The sequence below is a fragment of the Madurella fahalii genome (genome assembly GCF_045866475.1).
Source record: "Madurella fahalii IFM 68171 DNA, scaffold_2, whole genome shotgun sequence".
Lineage (NCBI taxonomy): Eukaryota > Fungi > Ascomycota > Sordariomycetes > Sordariales > Madurella > Madurella fahalii.
In genome coordinates, this window is record NW_027263972.1 from 5,712,937 (window position 1) to 5,731,616 (window position 18,680).

The 18,680-nt window shown below is 58.8% G+C and overlaps 7 protein-coding genes across 7 annotated transcripts; 5 read left to right on the forward strand and 2 right to left on the reverse strand.

Annotated features, from left to right (window-relative positions):
* Positions 1-216: 216 nt before the first annotated feature.
* Positions 217-1,984, forward strand: MFIFM68171_04420 (Putative phospholipase; the record flags this gene model as incomplete). The annotated part of the gene is made up of 2 exons (XM_071059840.1): positions 217-506; positions 556-1,984. 2 exons carry the CDS (start codon positions 217-219, stop codon positions 1,982-1,984), a joined length of 1,719 nt encoding a protein of 572 aa, XP_070915941.1.
* Positions 1,985-2,481: 497 nt separating this feature from the next.
* LAP4 (vacuolar aminopeptidase 1) lies at positions 2,482-4,182 on the forward strand (the record flags this gene model as incomplete). Its single annotated transcript, XM_071059841.1, has 3 exons — positions 2,482-2,733; positions 2,793-3,135; positions 3,194-4,182. The coding sequence occupies 3 exons, from the start codon at positions 2,482-2,484 to the stop codon at positions 4,180-4,182; spliced, it is 1,584 nt and encodes a 527-aa protein (XP_070915942.1).
* A 434-nt stretch (positions 4,183-4,616) lies between these two features.
* Positions 4,617-8,311, reverse strand: SYG1_1 (Xenotropic and polytropic retrovirus receptor 1; the record flags this gene model as incomplete). The annotated part of the gene is made up of 6 exons (XM_071059842.1): positions 4,617-5,629; positions 5,701-5,995; positions 6,082-6,171; positions 6,235-8,057; positions 8,218-8,252; positions 8,307-8,311. 6 exons carry the CDS (start codon positions 8,309-8,311, stop codon positions 4,617-4,619), a joined length of 3,261 nt encoding a protein of 1,086 aa, XP_070915943.1.
* Positions 8,312-11,135: 2,824 nt separating this feature from the next.
* On the forward strand, positions 11,136-12,284 carry MFIFM68171_04423 (Chromatin assembly factor 1 subunit rlf2; the record flags this gene model as incomplete). Its single annotated transcript, XM_071059843.1, has 1 exon — positions 11,136-12,284. The coding sequence occupies one exon, from the start codon at positions 11,136-11,138 to the stop codon at positions 12,282-12,284; it is 1,149 nt and encodes a 382-aa protein (XP_070915944.1).
* A 1,468-nt stretch (positions 12,285-13,752) lies between these two features.
* On the forward strand, positions 13,753-15,743 carry MFIFM68171_04424 (Chromatin assembly factor 1 subunit A-domain-containing protein; the record flags this gene model as incomplete). The annotated part of the gene is made up of 3 exons (XM_071059844.1): positions 13,753-13,876; positions 13,950-15,248; positions 15,304-15,743. The coding sequence occupies 3 exons, from the start codon at positions 13,753-13,755 to the stop codon at positions 15,741-15,743; spliced, it is 1,863 nt and encodes a 620-aa protein (XP_070915945.1).
* An 859-nt stretch (positions 15,744-16,602) lies between these two features.
* On the reverse strand, positions 16,603-17,641 carry MFIFM68171_04425 (Peptidase M50B-like-domain-containing protein (Fragment); the record flags this gene model as incomplete). The annotated part of the gene is made up of 3 exons (XM_071059845.1): positions 16,603-16,815; positions 16,925-17,332; positions 17,423-17,641. 3 exons carry the CDS (start codon positions 17,639-17,641, stop codon positions 16,603-16,605), a joined length of 840 nt encoding a protein of 279 aa, XP_070915946.1.
* Positions 17,642-18,181: 540 nt separating this feature from the next.
* Positions 18,182-18,580, forward strand: MFIFM68171_04426 (Glyoxalase; the record flags this gene model as incomplete). The annotated part of the gene is made up of 1 exon (XM_071059846.1): positions 18,182-18,580. The coding sequence occupies one exon, from the start codon at positions 18,182-18,184 to the stop codon at positions 18,578-18,580; it is 399 nt and encodes a 132-aa protein (XP_070915947.1).
* Between the last annotated feature and the right edge of the window lie 100 nt (positions 18,581-18,680).

Genomic DNA, 18,680 nt, shown 5'->3' on the forward strand with positions numbered 1-18,680 from the left:
CAAGGTTCCATTTGTTTGCCTCCGAGCGCTGCCGTTTGCAAACCCACGGTTACCTCGTTTCTGCCCGGCGACTCTACTTACAAGCCCCGATAATTCTCGGACGGGTCTCTGCAGACCCTTAGACACCAGCTAAGCATCGACGCCGGCAATTTAATTGCCTTTGTACCGCGAGGATACGAACATACCTTGCAGCGGCCAGCGGTACTTGGCACCCAGATGGCTTCTTTTCTGGTTGGCTTGAACCCTGTGCCCAGCTTCCCGGATTACACGGGCCCATACAAGGTGGGCACAGTCGACGTTGAGATTCCGGCCTCTGAGCTGTTGTCACCTAGCCCTACCCCGGAGGGCGCCGAGGATCTCCATACCGTTCAGTTCAGGATATTCTTCCCTGGCGTACCCGAGCCTCGGGGAAAGCGAATAACTTGGCTGCCAGCGCCCCAGCGCCTTCACGTCGCGGCCTATGCGCAGTTTCTCGGAATAGGATCTACCTTGGCCTCTATTCTCTCGTAGGTTCTAACCATCTGCCGCCGTCGGCATTTGCTAATGTTGCGAAAGCTTTCTCCCTCGACATCTTCACTGGACCACCATCCCAGCTCTCAAGAATGCCGCTCTCCTGCCTCCCACATCCGACAATCCTCGTTCGAGATGGCCCACCATGATTTTCTCTCATGGTCTTGGCGGCCACCGCAATGCGTACAGCCACTTGGCTGGTTCACTGGCCTCTTACGGCGTTGTGGTCGTCTGCCCAGAGCATCGTGATAGTAGCGCGCCGCTCTCGCTCGTCCGCGACCCCCAAAACCAGGACAGCCTTTTCGTCAAGAACACCCGGCGCGTGGTGCCTTACTCACGCATCCCTCACGCGCAGACCCACGAGATCTGGGAAGCGCGCAACAAGCAACTGCGCATCCGGCTGTGGGAACTGGGCCTCATCCTCGAAGCCATCACGGCCATCGACCGCGGCGACGAGCCCCTCACCAAGTCCAACCTGAACAAGAGCACCCCCGAAAGCGCCCTCTCCCAGTTCGCCGGCAAACTCGACGTGGTCGATCCAGGCAGGGTCATCTTCGCGGGCCACTCCTTTGGCGCGGTAACCATGGTGCAGCTCCTGAAATCCACCTACTACCGCGCCCACCCCTCCCTGAAAGCCATGCCCTCCCCGCTTTTCACGCCCACCGAAACCTCCGCCGTCGCGAAGCAAATCACGCCCCGCAATCCCACCATCCTCCTCGACATGTGGTGCTTCCCCTTACTCTCCGCCTCGACAGCACCGCTCTACAACCTACCCTTACCCTGCTACACCCCTCCCGCCTCCCCCTCCCCCTCCCCTCCCCGATCCCCAACATCCGCCCTCCTAGCAATCGAATCAGCCGCCTTCTTCAACTGGTCCGAGCACCTGCACGCCAAAGCCCGCATCCTCTCCCCGTCGCCCCCCGCCGCCGCCGCGGCAAAGCAGGTCAGCCGGGACGCGTTCGACCGGCACGGGCGCCTCCCCAAGCCGCACTTCTTCTACGTCGAGGGCAGCGCCCACCTCAGCCAGAGCGACTTTGGCGTGCTGTTCCCCTGGCTGACGACGGGCCGGCTGTTTGGCGCCGACAGACGGCGGCTGGCGGAGAGGGTGCTGCGGCTGAACGTGCGGGCGCAGCTGCAGTTTCTGAGGGAGAACGGCGTGGCCGTGGCCGGCACCGCGAAGGCGGACGTGTTGGCCGATGGGCTGGGTGTCCGTGGTGGTGGGGATGGGGGTGAGCTTGCGGAGTGGGTGGAGAACGACGAGGGTATCTTGCACGGGGACGAGGGGATGGTGAGTGCGTGGAAGGCGATTGATGTTGTGGGGTTGGGGGACGGGGCATATCCTTCTGAGTTGGAGATGGAGGAGAAGGGGACGGATAGGACGGAGGCAGAGGTGGAGGCTGCGGAGAGGGAGAGGGAGATGGAGGGCGAGATTGAGCCTTCGTTGGAGACGGCGGTTGAGGGGGGGGGCCGTTAAGGTTACGAGGGAGGAGGCGGACAAGAGGAATTGAGGTGGGATTTTATTATTACCTTAGGGGGGTAGATAATGTAGGAATTTTCCCGCTGGTACGCATGATAGCATCTCAAGGCGTTTGATATCTGGAGCTGATTCGAGAAAGACGATTGCTGAGAGTCACATGACTGTTGGCTGGGTGGAGCTTCGAGCTCATTGGAGTCATACGCTACGTTCTTTGCATGGCTCATCGGACCTCAACCCCTGCGATCGACGGCCGATCCCGTGCCTCCACCAGAGCTCCGGATAATTACCACAGCAACCGGCCAGCTGGCCAAGCCCTCGGGGCAATTGAGGCCGCTCGGACCTCATCGGACGTCACCGCCGTTGGTCAGCAGGTCACCCGGTCATTCTGCCAACGAAGCACATCATCAACCACCACAGCATCCGACTGCAGTCGCATCTCGATTTCTACCCGGCAACATCCCCGCCTCTGGAAGAACAACGTCCCCACAACCGCAATGACTCGTCATACTCCCGAATTCCTTCGGGCGCGCGCCTCCAACCTCTCCCTTCGCTCCTTGGCCATGGAGCAGTCGATGGCATTGCGGCCCGGGGACCTCGTTGAGACAGTAGACAACAAAGCGGACGCAAAGGACCTGAGGCCCGAAGCCTTCACTAAGCCCTACTGCGAGTTCATGACCGGGAACCCGACCGTCTTCCACGCCGTCGGCTACTTCAAGGAGAAGCTGCTCAAGGCGGGCTACAAGGAGGTAGGTTCTTCGCGCAACCAATACACTTCGGGCCGATGCTGACGGAGCGCCATCTACAGCTCTCCAGCCGAGACAGCTGGGCCGGCAAGATCGCAACCGGCGGCAAGTACTTCGTCACGCGCAACGGCAGCTCCATCATTGCATTCGCCGTCGGCGAGGCCTACAAGCCTGGAAATGGCGTCGCCATGATCGCCGGCCATATCGACGCCCTCACCGCTCGTCTCAAGCCCGTGAGCACCAAGCCGAACAACAATGGCTACGTCCAACTCGGCGTCGCCCAATATGCCGGCGCCCTGAACCAGACATGGTGGGATCGAGACCTCAGCATCGGAGGGCGCGTGGTTGTTCGCGACCCGGAGACGGGCAAGACGACGGTGAAGCTTACCAAGCTCGACTGGCCAGGTGTGTGGGATCTATAGTCAACGTCGGGCCAATATTCCCCTAGCTAACAGCGCCTCAGTTGCCCGCATTCCCACCCTGGCGCCTCACTTCGGCATCGGCATGACAGGGCACAACAACCGCGAGACCGAGATGACGCCGATCATCGGGCTGGACAACAGCGACCTCTGCGGCGCGTCAGCGACGTCGGAAGGCCCCCTCGGCGGGCCCGGCTCCTTCGCGTCCACACAACCGCCCAAGCTTGTCAAGCTCATCGCAAAGCAGCTCGACATCGAAGACTACAGCACCATCCTCAACTGGGAACTCGAGCTCTTCGATTTGCAGCCCGCCGCAGTCGGCGGTCTCGACAAGGAGTTCATCTTTGCCGGCCGCATCGACGACAAGCTCTGCTCCTGGGCCGCCTTCATGGCCCTGCTGCACGCCAAGCACGACCCGGACGACGGCGTGATCAAGCTAGTAGCCCTCTTCGACGACGAAGAAATCGGCTCCCTCCTCCGGCAAGGCGCACGCGGTAACTTTCTGCCCATCACCATTGAGCGCGCGGTCGAGAGCCTCGCTTCTTCTTCCTCTTCCTCGTCCGCCTCCTCCTCCTCATCAACCCCGGCCTTTGGCCCGGGGCTCATGGGCCAGACCTTTGCCAACTCGTTCCTCGTCTCGTCGGACGTGACGCACGCCGCCCACCCCAACTTCGGGCAGACCAACCTGCCGGGCCACTCGCCGCGCCTCAACGTGGGCGTGGCCCTCTGCGTCGACGCGTCGGCGCACATGACGACCGACAGCGTGTCCATGGCCATCCTGGACCGCGTGGCCGACCTGTCCGGGTGCGTCAACCAGCGCCACATGATCCGCAACGACTCGCGCTCCGGCGGCACCGTCGGCCCCATGCTCAGCGCCGCCATGGGCGTCAAGGCCGCCGACGTCGGCATCCCCCAGCTGAGCATGCACAGCATCCGCGCCACGACGGGCAGCCTCGATCCCGGCCTGGGCATCAAGTTCTACAAGGGGTTCTTGGATAACTGGGAGAAGGTCGATCGGGAGTGGCGGGCATAGGCCCGGGATGCGCCAAACGATGTCTGTTTAGGTGCGGTTGCGTTACGGAATTAAATGATGCCTGGGGTAGGTAGGGTAATGGGATGCGTACATAGCTCATTCGGGGTTGGGTAGGTGGTGTACCTATGCATCAGACATATTTCTTCTCTACATTTCTAGAGCATGAGCATAGACCTCTGGTGTCAGGCCCAGAGAATGTATACGAATAGCAGCTTGGCTCGGACATGTTTCGTCTCATCGTTTGTTCATTATTTTCAAAGTCTAAGAATGCTATGTAGGTACCCCTGGTATCACCAACCCCATTTGAAAAAAAATCCTCTGTGGAACGCGAAACCCGCTGTGCAGTCCCTCCCAGAACCCTCCCTCCCCACCATCTATCAATACAGCTATATACGCACTCATCTATCCATCGTCACCATCATCAAGCCCGTTCCTCATCCTCCTCCTTCTCCCCCTTCCCCACTAGCCCCTCGCATCAACGTCTCGGCCTCCCTCGCGCGCATCCTCTCCTCTTGCATTTGCAGGCTCCCCAACCCTCGCGCTTCCTCTTCTTCCTCCTCCTCCTCTTCCTCGTCGCTCCGCAGCACATCTTCGTCCTCTTCAGCCGCCAACGCCGCACCTCCCGCGTTCCCTTCCTCCCCGCCCACCGGCCGCCTCTTCTTCTCAAAGTCCTGCTTATGCGCCTCGGCCATGGCCTGCCGAATCGACTTCTTGCCCGACGTGTCCGAGCGCCGAAGCCTGAACGAGCCGAGCCTGCTAACCCCGACGTGACCTTCCTCCACGGCGGTGGTGGTGGCAACGGCTGCTGCTGCTGCCGCTGCTGCTGCCGCTGCCGCTGCCCCCGTCCCTGTCGTGCCAGGGGAAGCCGTCAGGTGGGTCGCCTCGCTCCTCGGCGTCGGGAGTGGGATTCTCAACGAGCCAGAACGGGGAGGAGGCGGCGGCGGCGGTGTTGTTGCTCCTGCAGCTGCTGCAGCCGCTTCGGCGGCTGACCCTGTCCCTGACCTCGGAGGGGACGGGTGGATAACAGCCACCTCGGGGGCGGCCCCCCCGGCAGCGGCAGCGGCAGTAGCTGTCACTGCCGCGGTCGCTGCCGCGGCCGCTTCCAAGCTCGGCCGCTCGATGAGTTGCTCCAGCATATACGGCAGGGGCGTGTCCCGCGCGGCCTTGTACTGCGCGACGTTGGCGCAGTGCTCGTTCTCGACGCGCAACAGGGTCCACAAGCCCCTGCGCACAACCTCGGAAAAGGAGATCATGAACGATATGATGGTGCTGTGCTCCGTGTCGTGGGTGAAGATGGCGTAAAAGATCCACGAGAAACGCAGGATCGGGTCGACGACCATAATGGCGTAGTAGATCCACAGCGGCCGGATCGCCGTGATGTCGCGGAGGAAGCGCTGGCGGGTGTTGGCTTGGAGGAGGGAAAAGTCCATGAAGAGATCCCATATTGCTGGGTAGTAGGTAAAAGGGCTCCTGTCAATCACAAGCTTCAGGTTGGCAGAGGGGAAGAAGGAGACTCACAGCAGTACACCGCGTTGATGGTAGCAAACGCAATGAAGAAGCTCAGGTTGGTCTCGTCGTCATCGATGCGGTAGAGACTCAGGCAAATCGCCGTCAGGATCGTCATGGTGTACTTCCCGCAGTTAATTAGGTGCGGAAACACATTCTTGGTGTCGCGATAACGCCTGATGCACTGGAGGGCACGCCATATCGGCGGAAGGGCGCCAAAGAAGCCCATAAGGCGCGACTTCGACGAGTTGCACTCCTCGGGGTCGTCCCAAGAGTTTGCATAAATACAGAAGAAGAGCTCGACGTTCTGAAATGTAGGTTAGCAATGGGACGTGCCCGCCAATGAATAAGAAAGAATAAAAGGGGACGGGGGAAGGTCGAGTAGTGACGTACACAGGTCGCGTATGTCAGGGAGCACCAGATGTCGCCCAGAAAGAAATCCCGGAACTCTACTGGGTATAAGCCTGATAAGAGAAGCCGATACTGTGCAGGTGGTTAGCCACGGCAGCAAAGCAAAACCTTGTGATTGGGGCAGGACGCGCGTACATGCGAGTACAGAAACCACCTTCTGGCCTTGTGGTGCAGCACCGGCGCTGGGAAAAATAGGATGCCCAGCGTTATGCAGACCAGGATAACGGGGTAGTAAAGATACATTGAATCCCAGTCGCCAACCCTCGAGAAGTTGAGCCACAGGAAGACGCCAAACAAGGCAAAGAAGAAACTCGGAAACTCGGCGAGCTGTTTCCAGTCCAGAAAATTCCTCGAGTCGAGCTCGAAAATGAAGGGATAGTTGACCTTGTTCTTCGCCCACACGCGGCAATCCAGCGTGAAAAGGGCGAAGAGGAGGAGCACCAGGAAGTACCCTCCGTACAGCTGCATCAGGTAGCTCGCTTGTTCCCCCAAGTCATCGTCCTCCCCAAAGATCATCTCGCCGCCGGAAATGAGCCCCTGAACCGCGAAGACGAAGCCGACTCCGATCAGCAGTCCGCTACGGAACGCACTGTCGGACGAGTCCCCCGGGCGCTTCTGCAGATTTCGAAGCTTCCCGGCCGCGATCTTGTGGTTTCCTCGCTCAAAATACCTAGCGTACAGATCCTCGACGGTACGAATGTGCCCGTCGAGAACGTCGCTGTTGACGAACCACGACTTGTTCACCTTCTCGTTCATGTATCGATACGGGGGACGGGCATTCACCGCCTTGTCGTACTTCTTATTAAGCTTGCGGAAGGCGGTACGGTTCAGCAGAGCGTACGACTTGAGCAACTCGAGGCTGCGGTAAAACTCCTGCAGGGCGAGCTTGAGCTTCCGCTTCGCAGTCCGGTACGGAACGTCGTCGCCGGCGGGTCGCCGCACGTAGTCACGCCCGCCGTCCGCGGCCTGGCCGGCCATGAGCGGTGTCCGCGTCATCTTCTGCAGGGCTTTCGAGTTGGGCCCGGGCTTCAGAAACCTATCCTTGATCGGGCTCATCCAATCACGGCTGCCATCGTTAACCTGCTCGCCAGCGCTGTCTTCGCCCCGGCTGTTGTTGCGCCCTAGCTCACGTTTCCTCTTAGCCTCGGCGATTTCGGCGGTACGTCGGTTACGCATCTCGTGCAGCTGCGCACGCAGGGCAGTAAGACGCTCGGTCGCCTGGTCTTCCTTCACCTTGTAGAAGGTCTCAATCTTGTCCAGCTCGCTGTCGAGAAAGGCAAAGAATTCACGTTCGGCGGTGCGAACGTAATCCAGATTCTGCATGCCAACCTCGACCTTGCTTGTCTGGCGGCTCAAGTTGGACCCCGTAGAAAAGAACCGCGACGCACGTGGTCGAGGTGTTGAGGCCGAGGCGCTTGTAGGAGGGTTAAGTGAGGCGGGAGACCGGATATCGGTGGGCGTCGTCGCCGTTCTTGAAGGGTTGCCTCGGCTCCCATGGCGATTCACATGAGGGGACGGCGGCGCGAGATGCTCACTGGTCCTTGACGGGATCTTCATAGCCGGGGCTGGAAGTTCGAAGTCGGCCTTATCGCTGGCACGAGACGGCGGGGCCCCGAAGCTGCCATACTGGATGCCACTGCCAGGCGACCGGGCCAACCCCGACCGCTCGTTCCCCAGATCAGCACTTCTTGGCTGCTTGGCCGTCCCGGCCCCGTGCGGTAGTGCGTCGGGGTCTTCGGTGACACCTGCCAGAGGGTCGTTGATCTGCCGGGGCGGCGTGAAGGTGTGACCGATACCGAAAAAAGCGGCGGGCGTCGTGTATGCGTGCTGCGGGCCATCAGTGCGTCGCGCCAATGTCGGCGTAAACGTCGGTGTGCCGAGCGCGCGGCTGATGGCGCGAGACACGGCCTTGACGTGCTTCTTGCCCGCCTTGTAATTGAGATATTTGGCGCGCCATTCTGCGTGTCGTGCAATGTTAGTCAAGACTCGCGGGCCGGTGACGATCACCCGATAATTGGTTTCTCGCCAATACCGGGGGATTGCCCAATCGCAGCAAGGGACCCCTCGCGAACATGTAGTGGGCGTCTCGGCCGAATGGGCAGTTAATAAAACACATACCTGGGACAGCGTCTTGGTCAAGCTCTTTGGCAAACCTTGGCAGCTCTTGTTAGTTCCAAATTGCGGCCGTGTCATGGCTGATTTCTTACTTCATGACGTCAAGCCTGGCATTGCGTGAGAGGAGGGGATGGCGATCAACTGTCGGGACTGAGGAGCGGGCACGGCGACTTCCGCATCTCTGGCGACGGTGATTGTCGATAAGAGTTCAGTTGGTCGGCGGCTCCACAATTCGCAGTGATTCATCTCCTTTTGCAGGCGGCCGGAGGAAGGAGAGGGCTGCAAGAGAGCCAATTTTCGCGGATTGGTCAGTGATCAAGCATTCCCAGCTTTTATCCGACCTTTTTTTTTTTTTTTTCCTTCAGGCGGTCTCGGCGGCAGACAGGACAATGCAATTATGTACCTGACAGGCGGGAGCACCGACTGATCAGAACCAGGGCAGCGGTTTCGACCCACAGTGGGCTAGCCGAGCCTGGTTAGCGCACAAGGGAAGGATCCCTGTTTGCTATTTTTGCGGTTGTCATCGTCATCCCAAAGGCTTGGGCTGCCCAATGGAATATATATATCCTCTTGCGACGAGTTGCCCAGCCGGACATGAGCACAGCTGGGGCAGCACGATGTTGCCGAACTCTTTGCGTCGCTGTGCACAGGAACGAACATCGGGAGCTGAATCGGGCCGTGCGAACCAGTAAGTGGTCGACACGACCAGCCGACCCCGATCAAGCGCGGTGCGGGCTAAAGCATGTCTCAGCCGAGGTGTTTGAAATATCTGGCTGGTCGCTTGGGGGGGCATTCTGGGCCTTTAACAGGCATTCCCGTTCCCTCCGGCAACAGAGCCGGTTGTTCATAACCATCAGCAGCGGTCACGCCTCGAGAGTGCTTGATTCCTTTGCCTGCGACAACACCCAAGTGCCGACAGACTTGGCGCCGGACTTGGCCAAAGGGCAGTCGTTCCCAAGAGACCGAGGCATGATCTTGAGCTGCAGCACTGGGATACGCTATGTAGGGACGTGTCGCGACATTGCCGCCGCGTCCAGTGCCACCTGAGCGAATGGAAGACGGCGCCCGACACACGAGGGATACTCCGCCGGTCCTGCTCCGATCCGGGATACTCCCGGCTCAGTGGTCGGTGATCGGATTGATGCGGCCAAGCCGAAAGCGGAAAGACCCCCGCACGCCCCCGCAAGGCCGTCGCTTGCATGCACCGCAGCCGAGGCTGGAAAGAGCTCTGGTTGGCTAACGCCCACAGAACCCTCTCGCTCCCGCGCTCATCTCGTCGATGCAGCGCCTGGCACCGCCAGTCATTCAAAGCCCCGCAACGTTACAGGCGGCGTCTATTAAATCCAGTATGGTGGCGGAGTGGCGGAGTCCTCCTCGCTGAAAAGCTTTTTGTGTCTCACACAAGAGCGAAGACGGAGCGAATTTGGAAGCCCCCTGCCATAAGCTTATTTAAGGTACTTGTGTCACGTTCGCCGGAGAAGGGCATGCATGTCAGGTGGGCACGACATAACTGACCCACGGGGCGCTTGGGCCAAATGCATAACTCGCTCCCCGACCAACCAACAAGCTGATGTTGGGTACCAGGCTTCTCTGGCCCCCCGCTGGCCGCTCACAAGGTAATCCACGCACCGGGCCGGGCGGCAAGAACGAGCCGCGGTTTGTCCAGAAGATTCGGCCACGGTGGGCGGACGAGTGTGGCCGTGATGAAGTGGCTGTCTCGCATCCCGCTGATGTTTGTTGGTTTCGCCGGGTCCGATGGTGTTTGGATCGCGTCTGTGCCTCTGGGCGTTGTTTCGAGAGGTGCCGTAAATACCGTGTAGTCTTTGATTTGTGGCGGATTGTTTGTGAAGGATGCGGTGCTCAACCATGATCGGTTTAGATAATCAAGGGATTCGGCTGATATTTCAATTGCTTTCGTCTAAATCAACCCCACCAATCCACCCCCACTCATCGAGCACTAATTGAGCTAGGGCGGGGAGGGCGAACCGGCAGGTTCGCTCCGTTCTCATCCGATCGCGACGGAGACACTTCTGCTTGATTCTTTGTGCAATCGGCAAACACGAAAGTATTAGTAAAGTTCTGGTTCATTGTTTCGTTCCGGAGGTGAGTGCCTGGCATCATCCTCGCCTCTTCGCTCCTCGGCTGGCTAGAGCAGCTGGAGACAAAAGCCCGCTCTTGGCTCTCGGCACCCCGTCCCACAACAAGGGGTTGCAGTACATTGCAATCTCCTCTGGCGCCGGCTGGATATTTGCAGACCACGCCGTGGCGCCGTCGGATACTGGGGAGTAAATCAGTGAACAGAGCTGCGGAGGAGCAAAATGGCACTCGCTGGGCGGTTTACTGTGTACGTGTAGATGGCCACGCGCAAGGCCAACCCAGGAACAGAACCTGAGTTGGGCTGTCAGGCGGCCCTTGCTCACTGTGGTGCCGGCGCTCGGATCATCTCCACAGCATAACATCATCGGGCAAGGGCCTTCAGCAGGGCATGCAACGTGGGAGCGCCAAGTTTGGCCGAACTCCCCCCTGGTGCGGCTTTCACTTTCTGACCTTTTTGAGTCGCGTCCCGCCGCCTCCTTGCACGCACAGCTCGCTCCAACCGAACACCATCCTCAGGACGTGAGCTGTTTTGCCGGAGCAGCATCAAAATTGCCAGGACTGCCTGCATTCCTCTGCGTCGCTCTACGGGCCGGCCGCTGCGCTAAACAGTCGCGTCGGTCGTCTGCCACAACTCAATCGCTGCTAGCGTCGGTTGGGGTTGCTCTGTCCTCCTCAACAAAACCCACCAGCTGCACTCCCAGTTAGGTGTTCCAACCAGCGCCGATCGCACGGCTTGTTTCGCCAACACGACCACCTTTGCCGGAAGCGCTCGCAAAATCGGTCTCGACTCATTCCGCCTTCCGCCTTCGCCTTGCGTCTCGGTCATGTCCCGCCCGTGGCCGGCCGAGATGGATCCCCAATGGGCGCGCCAACGACAGGCCCCATTGGACCCTGCAAGCCATGCGGCCTATACGCATAGCCGCACGCGGACAACGTCTTCAAATACCTTTCCCGCTCCCATGCAGGCACCCGTTCCCTCCCACAGCTACCAACCGCAGATGCATCTTGTCCAACCTCAAGGGAACCACCAGCGCCGCTCGCCCAGCGTCAACACGTTCAGCACCGTCTCGAGCGGGGGGATGGCGCCCCCCCCGGCGTACAGGACGTCGCCCACGATAGATATCAGGAGGTCCACGTCTAGCCGGTCAGGCGATGCTCCTGGCTCGCCGCAGTCCTCTGGCTACGTCGCGCTCCTCAGGAAACAAAAGGCCACCGTGTGGTGCGACCGCGCGCAATACGAGGACCCCAGGCTGCTCGCGCAACAGCGGGCGGCCAAGATGCGGGCGAACCGCGAGATTGTGGGATCGGGCAGCGGCCTGGGTCTGGGACCCAATGTTGGTACCGGGCGAACTTCTACCGGGCTTAGCTCTACAGGTACGAGAGTGGCTGCTAAAATCCGCCACCACGGCAAAAACACCGTGGTCGACTATTCTCCAGGCAACAATTTCAACGGTGTAGGCGGTGTCCCTCTTCGGCTTAGCGCGACCGAGGTAGAAGGGGAGGAGAGCGACGACGACGATGCTGTCACGCAGAGGATGCACCATCGTCGGACAGGCAGTTCTGGACGGAACAGCATCGCCAGCGGCAGGAGAGCGATGCCGTATCGCTCGTCCGGAGGTCTCGGGCCAGCGAATTCGCAGGGTGGGGCCGCGAAGTGGAGCCCAGGCGACACGCCAGAGCGGAGAGGTTCTCTGGCCGAGGACATGAAGCAGGGCGAGCCGGCACTCGCCGGAGATGACTCGGCCAGCGGGAAAGCAAGGAGCTTTGGCAGTGGTAGCAGCGGGGAGCGGCTGGACAACGTCCCGGACCTCACTGTCAGCGGGCCGCACCTTGCGAATAATAGCCTGAAGCACGCCACGGTCACGCGCGAGAAGAGCGTCAAGAGCGCCGACGAGCTTAGACGGCGGGGAAGTGTGGACGAGCGGACGATGACGCTGGGCGCGAGCCGACTGTACATTGCGAACCCGGACTAAGGATGGAAGGGTGTTTCCGGTAGCAAACGGCATAGGGGACAGGATCCCAAACTCCGCTGCCGATTGTATTGGCTTCCTTTTGAGCCTCATCTACTATCCTACCGCTTTCGACGCATACCATACCCATTTGAGCCCGCATACGCTAGCGCTGGGGACCTATCTTGCTGAGGTCATGTTTAGCGCCGTTCATCAATCTCGGTCACTTCCGACGTCAAATCTCGTGGATCACGTTCGTTCTTGTTCTCTGGCCACTCGCTGCTCCCAAGCACGTGGTTCGCACCTAATAATACTCCCCCGGATGGAAGCAAGATGTGGTGATTGGCAGTGTCGGAGCGCGTTCGAAACCGGGAGTGAAAAACACGGAAGGGCTCGTGAGCAGGACAGGGTAATTTGAATCCAAGATACCAATATCACTGCCACCTGGCGGGTTACTGTTGCGTGAATCCCTAGTGCCTCAGGTCGCTCGGTCTCGCAAGTCCGGTTTGGAAACCCCCTCGAATTGTTCAAGGAATGAATGACGACAGCAAGAGAGATTTGATGCGTTCTGTTTCTTGGAAGCATCAGGACGTGATCTGAGAAACCTTGGAAGCTTCGTGGCACTTGGCGGGATTCTTGCGGGGCTGCTTCCTTGGAAGTTGATCCTATAAGAGTGGCCGTTATAGTGCAACGCTGAGGCCGTCATCGTTTCCTGCGGCAGTTACATCGCGACGGCTCGATAGCTCGACAGCCTTGCATTAGTGTGTCTGGCACGGACATGCTATAGTAAGCCGTGTTAATAAGCGATTTAGTTGCGACGTCTTGCCCGATCCGATGCCTCGGGGGTCTGCACAGTGCGGTAAAAGAAACAGCAGCCTGCGGCTCTTGTACGCCAGGACTGTACCGCTTTGAATTACAGAGTACATAACGCGGCCAAACTTGTCTTCGCTATGCTTATAAAACCATGGAAGTCACTGGCCAAGGTGTTCAACATCTAATAAGTGGCGGATACCCATCATCCGTCGCTAGATGCTCGGGCAGGGCTGACCTGGAAGGGAGAGGTGGGCGTGTTTCTCGATTTGGGATCCAGGGGTCCACGTCGGTAGCATGTCATTTGCCAATAATTACCCAGGCCCAGCCACAGTAGCGCCACAGTAACGCCACAGAAGGGAGCTAAGTAATGACGCGTAACGCGCACGGTTTAATAAGGACTCGCGACCGAGACGCGCTTCCCCAAGCGAACAGCAGCCCAGGTTCACCAATTACTATACTTGCCTCGACCCCCGTCAAACCAGAAGCAACTCCACCTCCAACCACTCAACCACTCAACTGCCACGCGATGTCCAATTGAACCAATCCAGCCATCTTCAACCTTACTGAGCAGGGCCGGTCGATTACGGCGATCTCATAATTTCTGTCGTTCTCGCCTGCCCCTCATTGTTAGATTTGTCGCATTTTGCCTGCTTGTCGACGTGCGAGGGTTGCTTACCCGATGCCTCTTCTCACAATGTCTGCTAACGTTGAGGAGCGGGATCCGACTTCCCGGAAGAGATCTCACGAGGATTTTTCAAAGCAAGAGGAGAGTGATTCTGTAAACTTCCATTCGTTGAGCGACAGTAAGTAACAACCCGGGATGGCTTCTGCGCCTGCCGCCACACTTTGGCGCTCAACTGACCGTCACGCGTGCAGAGGAAAACGACATTCCATTTGCGTCCGCTAAGGCTCCCGCTTCTTCTCCCGCATCTTCTCCCGCAAAGAGCAGTCCCGGCCTGACCGAGTCAGGAAGCAGCCCACTTGATAGGAACTCGCTTTCTCCTAACCCGACCCCCGGCCGGGTCGCGAATGTGCCACCAGCCACCACGTCACCTCTCCCAAAATCAGCAGCCATGGCCAAGGATGCAGCGCAGACGGCGACCGGCGAGCCGCTAAAGAAGAAGAGATTGACCCCCGAAGAGAGGAAAGCAAAGGTTGAAGCCGACGAAGCTCGCAAGAAGGAGCGGGAGGCCGAACGTGAGAAGAAACGGCGTGAGAAAGAAGAGGCGGAGAAACAGAAGGCCGAACAGAAGGCTGCCAAGGCCGCCGATAAGGAGAGGAAGAAGCGCGAGAAAGAGGAAGAAGAGGCCAAAAAGGCACGCAGCCAAATGAAGCTCACCAGCATGTTCAAGACGGCGCCGGTTACACCCAAGAAGGAGACTCCATCGCTGAAAACGTTGAACGGCGACGAAGCAACTGCAGCAGGTGCTTCTACGGATGCTGCACCGAAGGAGACGTCACTCTACGAGCAGATGTTCAAGCCGTTCTTCGTCAAGGAGCACGTCCGACTTGCTAAGAATCTTTTCGAGATGGACGAGGAGACGAGGGCGGCCAAGACCAAGATCCTAGACGAGTATGTGGAAGGCAAGCGGGGTGAAGCGCCGCTCCGCTTCAGCCCCTTAGATACCCTTCAGATCCCATACTCAGGCCGTCGTGGCCGCGTCTATCCGAGCGTCCGGAAGATCATGGCCGAGTTCCACGGCGTCACATCAAACACACCTATCGACCTCACCACAGAGTCACAGAACGCGCAGATCCTTCATACTAGGGAGGCTCTGAGGTTGGTGCCAGTGAAATCGATCAAGTTCAGGGAAGATGTGAGACCGCCCTATATCGGCACCATCAGTGGCCTGCCGCCCGGCGTGACAAGCCTGCGGAAGCTCGCCAGGAAACCCACGTCCCGGGATCTCCTTCCCCTCAACTACGACTATGACTCGGAGGCCGAGTGGCAGGAAGAGGATGGCGAAGACGTGGATGACCTAGACGACGAGGAGGACGAGGCAGACAACGACGAGGACATGGCGGACTTCCTGGATGACTCTGAGGATGTTGGTCCTGCGCGGATGGTGTTCTCTGGCGGCATGGAGCCCGAGAGCAGTGGACTCTGTTGGGAGAGCCGCAACCGGTTCAACACACAGCCAAAGATGTTCAAGTACCGGATGGAGTACATCCTCGGTAAGCCCACGAAGTGAGCATCGCCGGGGGGCTTGATCGCTAATAGCATCTGCAGAATCGCTCGAGCACCATCACAGCATCGATCCCTTTTCTACAGCCTATTGGGAGGCGCCGAAACCGAAGACGGCCGCAGAAAGTGAGAAATCGAGCGCGTCCACGTCCGCCGCTGCAGGTCACGGTCCTACCTCGTCGAAATCTATCCAGGATGCGCGTGGTAACAAGACGGCGCCATCCACTACACCGTCAGACGCGTTCCAGGCTCTCAACCCGGGAAGCGGAGGAGGCGGGGGCGTGAAGAAGTCGCAGCAGCCGTTGCCACCCGATTTACAGGAGGCGCTGAAGAATATCGTGCGCAGGATGCCCAACCTCAGCAAGATTGGCGTGATTGAGTTCTTTGCCGCGGACCATCCCAAGTGTTCAAGAGCGCAGATCAAGTCTTCTTTTGACAATCTGTTTGAGAAGGCAGGGAAAGGGTTCAAGGTCAAAGGCGAGTAGATGTTACGTCCTTTCTCTTCGTGAAGGAGTTGATCGTTTCTTCTCATAAATGGTCTCGGCGGGAAAGTATGGTTGAGGGGGGTGTCATAATCAATCACTATGGACGGGAATGGTTATCACGGTTAGTCAGTTCTCGCGAGAGTTCCTTTCATTTTTCCTTACTCGTTCGGCGGTCATCCATACATAGAGCATTCCGTGGGATCCTGGGCAGGGACGTTGAGTGTGCGTGGCCGGAAGCCTGCGGCTGGTCTGAGAGCGAGGGCATCGATAGGATTTGGCATGGACACCTAGGTGGCCGTTGGGTGGTGGTTCATTCGAGCAGCTGGCGTAGATAGGGACCTGCTTGTTCCGTTTTATGTACAGGCGTTGGGGCTTACAGGCTTGATCTCTGCAGTTTTCTTTTCGCTGCATGCATAGGGAAAAGCATACCTTTCCGAGATTCCTTTTCTCGACTCATGTGTCAAATGTCTAGCTAGACTTGGCTGTTAAGGGAACCATCCCGGTCAATCGTCACGGAGACCAAGCATTTGCTCAAGGTATTACCAGCATTCTATTACTAGTACCGTAACACTGGATGCCTGTTTCTCTCCTTATTCCCATCTCTTTCGAGCCAGCTCCCGAATTACAGGCATCCTCGTGTGCAGAAATGTACTTTTATCAGTCACATTATGGGCGGGGCATCATCCAAGCGGTAAAATTATCCCCTCCGCAAAAGCACCGCGGGTATCATCAAACTCATCAAAAACCTGCCCTTCTCCCAACGCCTTCCAGTGTAAAATCCCCAATGTCCTAGCTGAATGGCTTGCCGCAGATACCGATACCAAGACGCAGAAATGAAACGCTGTTTGAAAATCGCCGCTCAAAACTTGGTAGGAATAAAGTGCTGCGAGTCCTCCCTCTGCTGTTCAGCAGACTGCGGGAAGGCCGCGATGCCGGCCACGATACCAGCCGCCATGAAACACAGGGAGATGATGGACCAAATGACGCCCCAGCACTGGGACGAGCCGCCGTAGCGCTTGGCAAAGACGCTCGCGTCCGAGCTGTTGACCTTGCGGAGGATGAGATCGTCGCACTGGTTCCGACTCTGTGAGCAATCCACGCATACATAGCAGAACAAGAGCCACGGGCCCATAATAAAAAGGGGGAGTAGGTGGGGGTGCGAAGGGTGAGGAGATACTCACGATATCCCAAACACTATAAAGCGAGCTCATCACGCCAATGAAGAGCACGACGAACCGCAGCGCCTCGGCGTGGGCGATGAACCAGCAGCCGACGAGCAGGCCGACGGCGGCGAGGATGGTGCCGATGGTCAGCCAGTCGCGGCGGCCCCACCAGAGCGTCAGCAGGAAGCAGGCGCCCACGGCGATGCTGGCGATCTTGCTCGCGTTAATGTTGAACCCGGCGAACGTCAGCAGCGCCCCGACCAGCGACGACCCCAGGTAGCCCGCCGGCAGCGTGATGGCGTTGCGGCCCCCCTGCATGTGCGTCACGCCGCCCTCGCGCGGGTCCAGGCTGATCGACTTGACCCGGCCGCCCGTCAACACGCACGTGATGGCGTGCCCGAACTCGTGGAAGGCTATTACGAGCATCTGCCGAAGAGGGGGTATGGTTAGGAATTATAATACTGATGATGATGATGTTGTCGTGAAGGGGGACGAGGGAAGCTGGAGGTTTCTTACCTTGAACGGCCATAGGACCCAGCGCACATAGGGAAGGTTCCACAGCAGGGCGATGACGACGATGTAGGCGGCGATGATGCCGAGGGTGACCTTTTGCGCGTCGTTGACGGTGAGGTCGCGCCGGGCGAGGACGACCGCGCCGGTGGTCCGGACGACGTGCGGCGCGGCGGACCGGGCGAGGTTGAGGATGCTCGTCGCAGGGTGTTGGGCTGGGGCCATGGCGGCGGGGGAGGGAGGTTTGTCAGAGTCTCACAGGTGCCGTCGGTTCAGAGTCTGAGATGTCGTCGGGTTGACTGAGTTGTTGGAATGTGGACGACGGTCGGCGGGCGACAGGTAAGGGAAATATTGCAGCGATAATAGTCCATGAAGCGAGCGCCGGCGATGGCATGGTTTTAGTCCGAACCTGCGACGGGAGCTTGCGCGTTCCGCATGGCGCTGTCGCCGATCCAGCCCGCTGGTTGGTCCCGGCACCGTGGCTTGGCCGGGCGTTATTTTTAGTGGGCTTCGGCTACCCTTGCAGATGCCGTGATCGCTCCACAAGGCCATCCCCAGCCGGGCAATGCTCTGCTCTTTGTCTGTGGGTTCTCGGGGGATGTTCCTGGCTATCGTCAGGAACAAAGCCATTGACCCCATTCATCGTTTCTCGGTGGCCGACCGGTGCGGCATCCGTTTGGATCGGCTTGAGCTACTGCGCAGTAAGATCATGAGTGAGGTCATTGTCGGGACTGTCTTGGGCAATCATCCGATCTCGACTTACTCATGGCCCTCAGCGTGGCTCATCTCCGCATTGCGCGCCCCACTGACGACCTTGACAGGCTGGTGCCATTCTATCGCGACGGTCTAGGATTCGAGGTCCTGGGTGGCTTTACCGACCACGAGGGTTTTGATGGGATCATACTGGGCCACAAATCGGCCGGCTACCACTTGGAATTCACGCGGAAACGCGGTCATGGCGTCGGCGGAGCTCCTACTCAAGACAACCTCTTGGTTTTTTATCTTCCCGATGACGGAGCATATGCGACGGCGGTGTCGCGGATGGAAGGTAGTGGTTTCGCGGCTGTCGCGAGCTTCAATCCCTACTGGGACCGCAATGGCAAGACATTCGAGGACCCAGACGGATACAGAGTGGTTCTGGCGAACATGGCGTCGCCTGTCTAGGCGCGCAGTTCAGGGGGAATGTGGGCTTGTACGGGTATCGTGGCACAGGATGGGACTTGACGGGAATGCAACCCCCGATTGACCAAGACTCGCCAAGCAC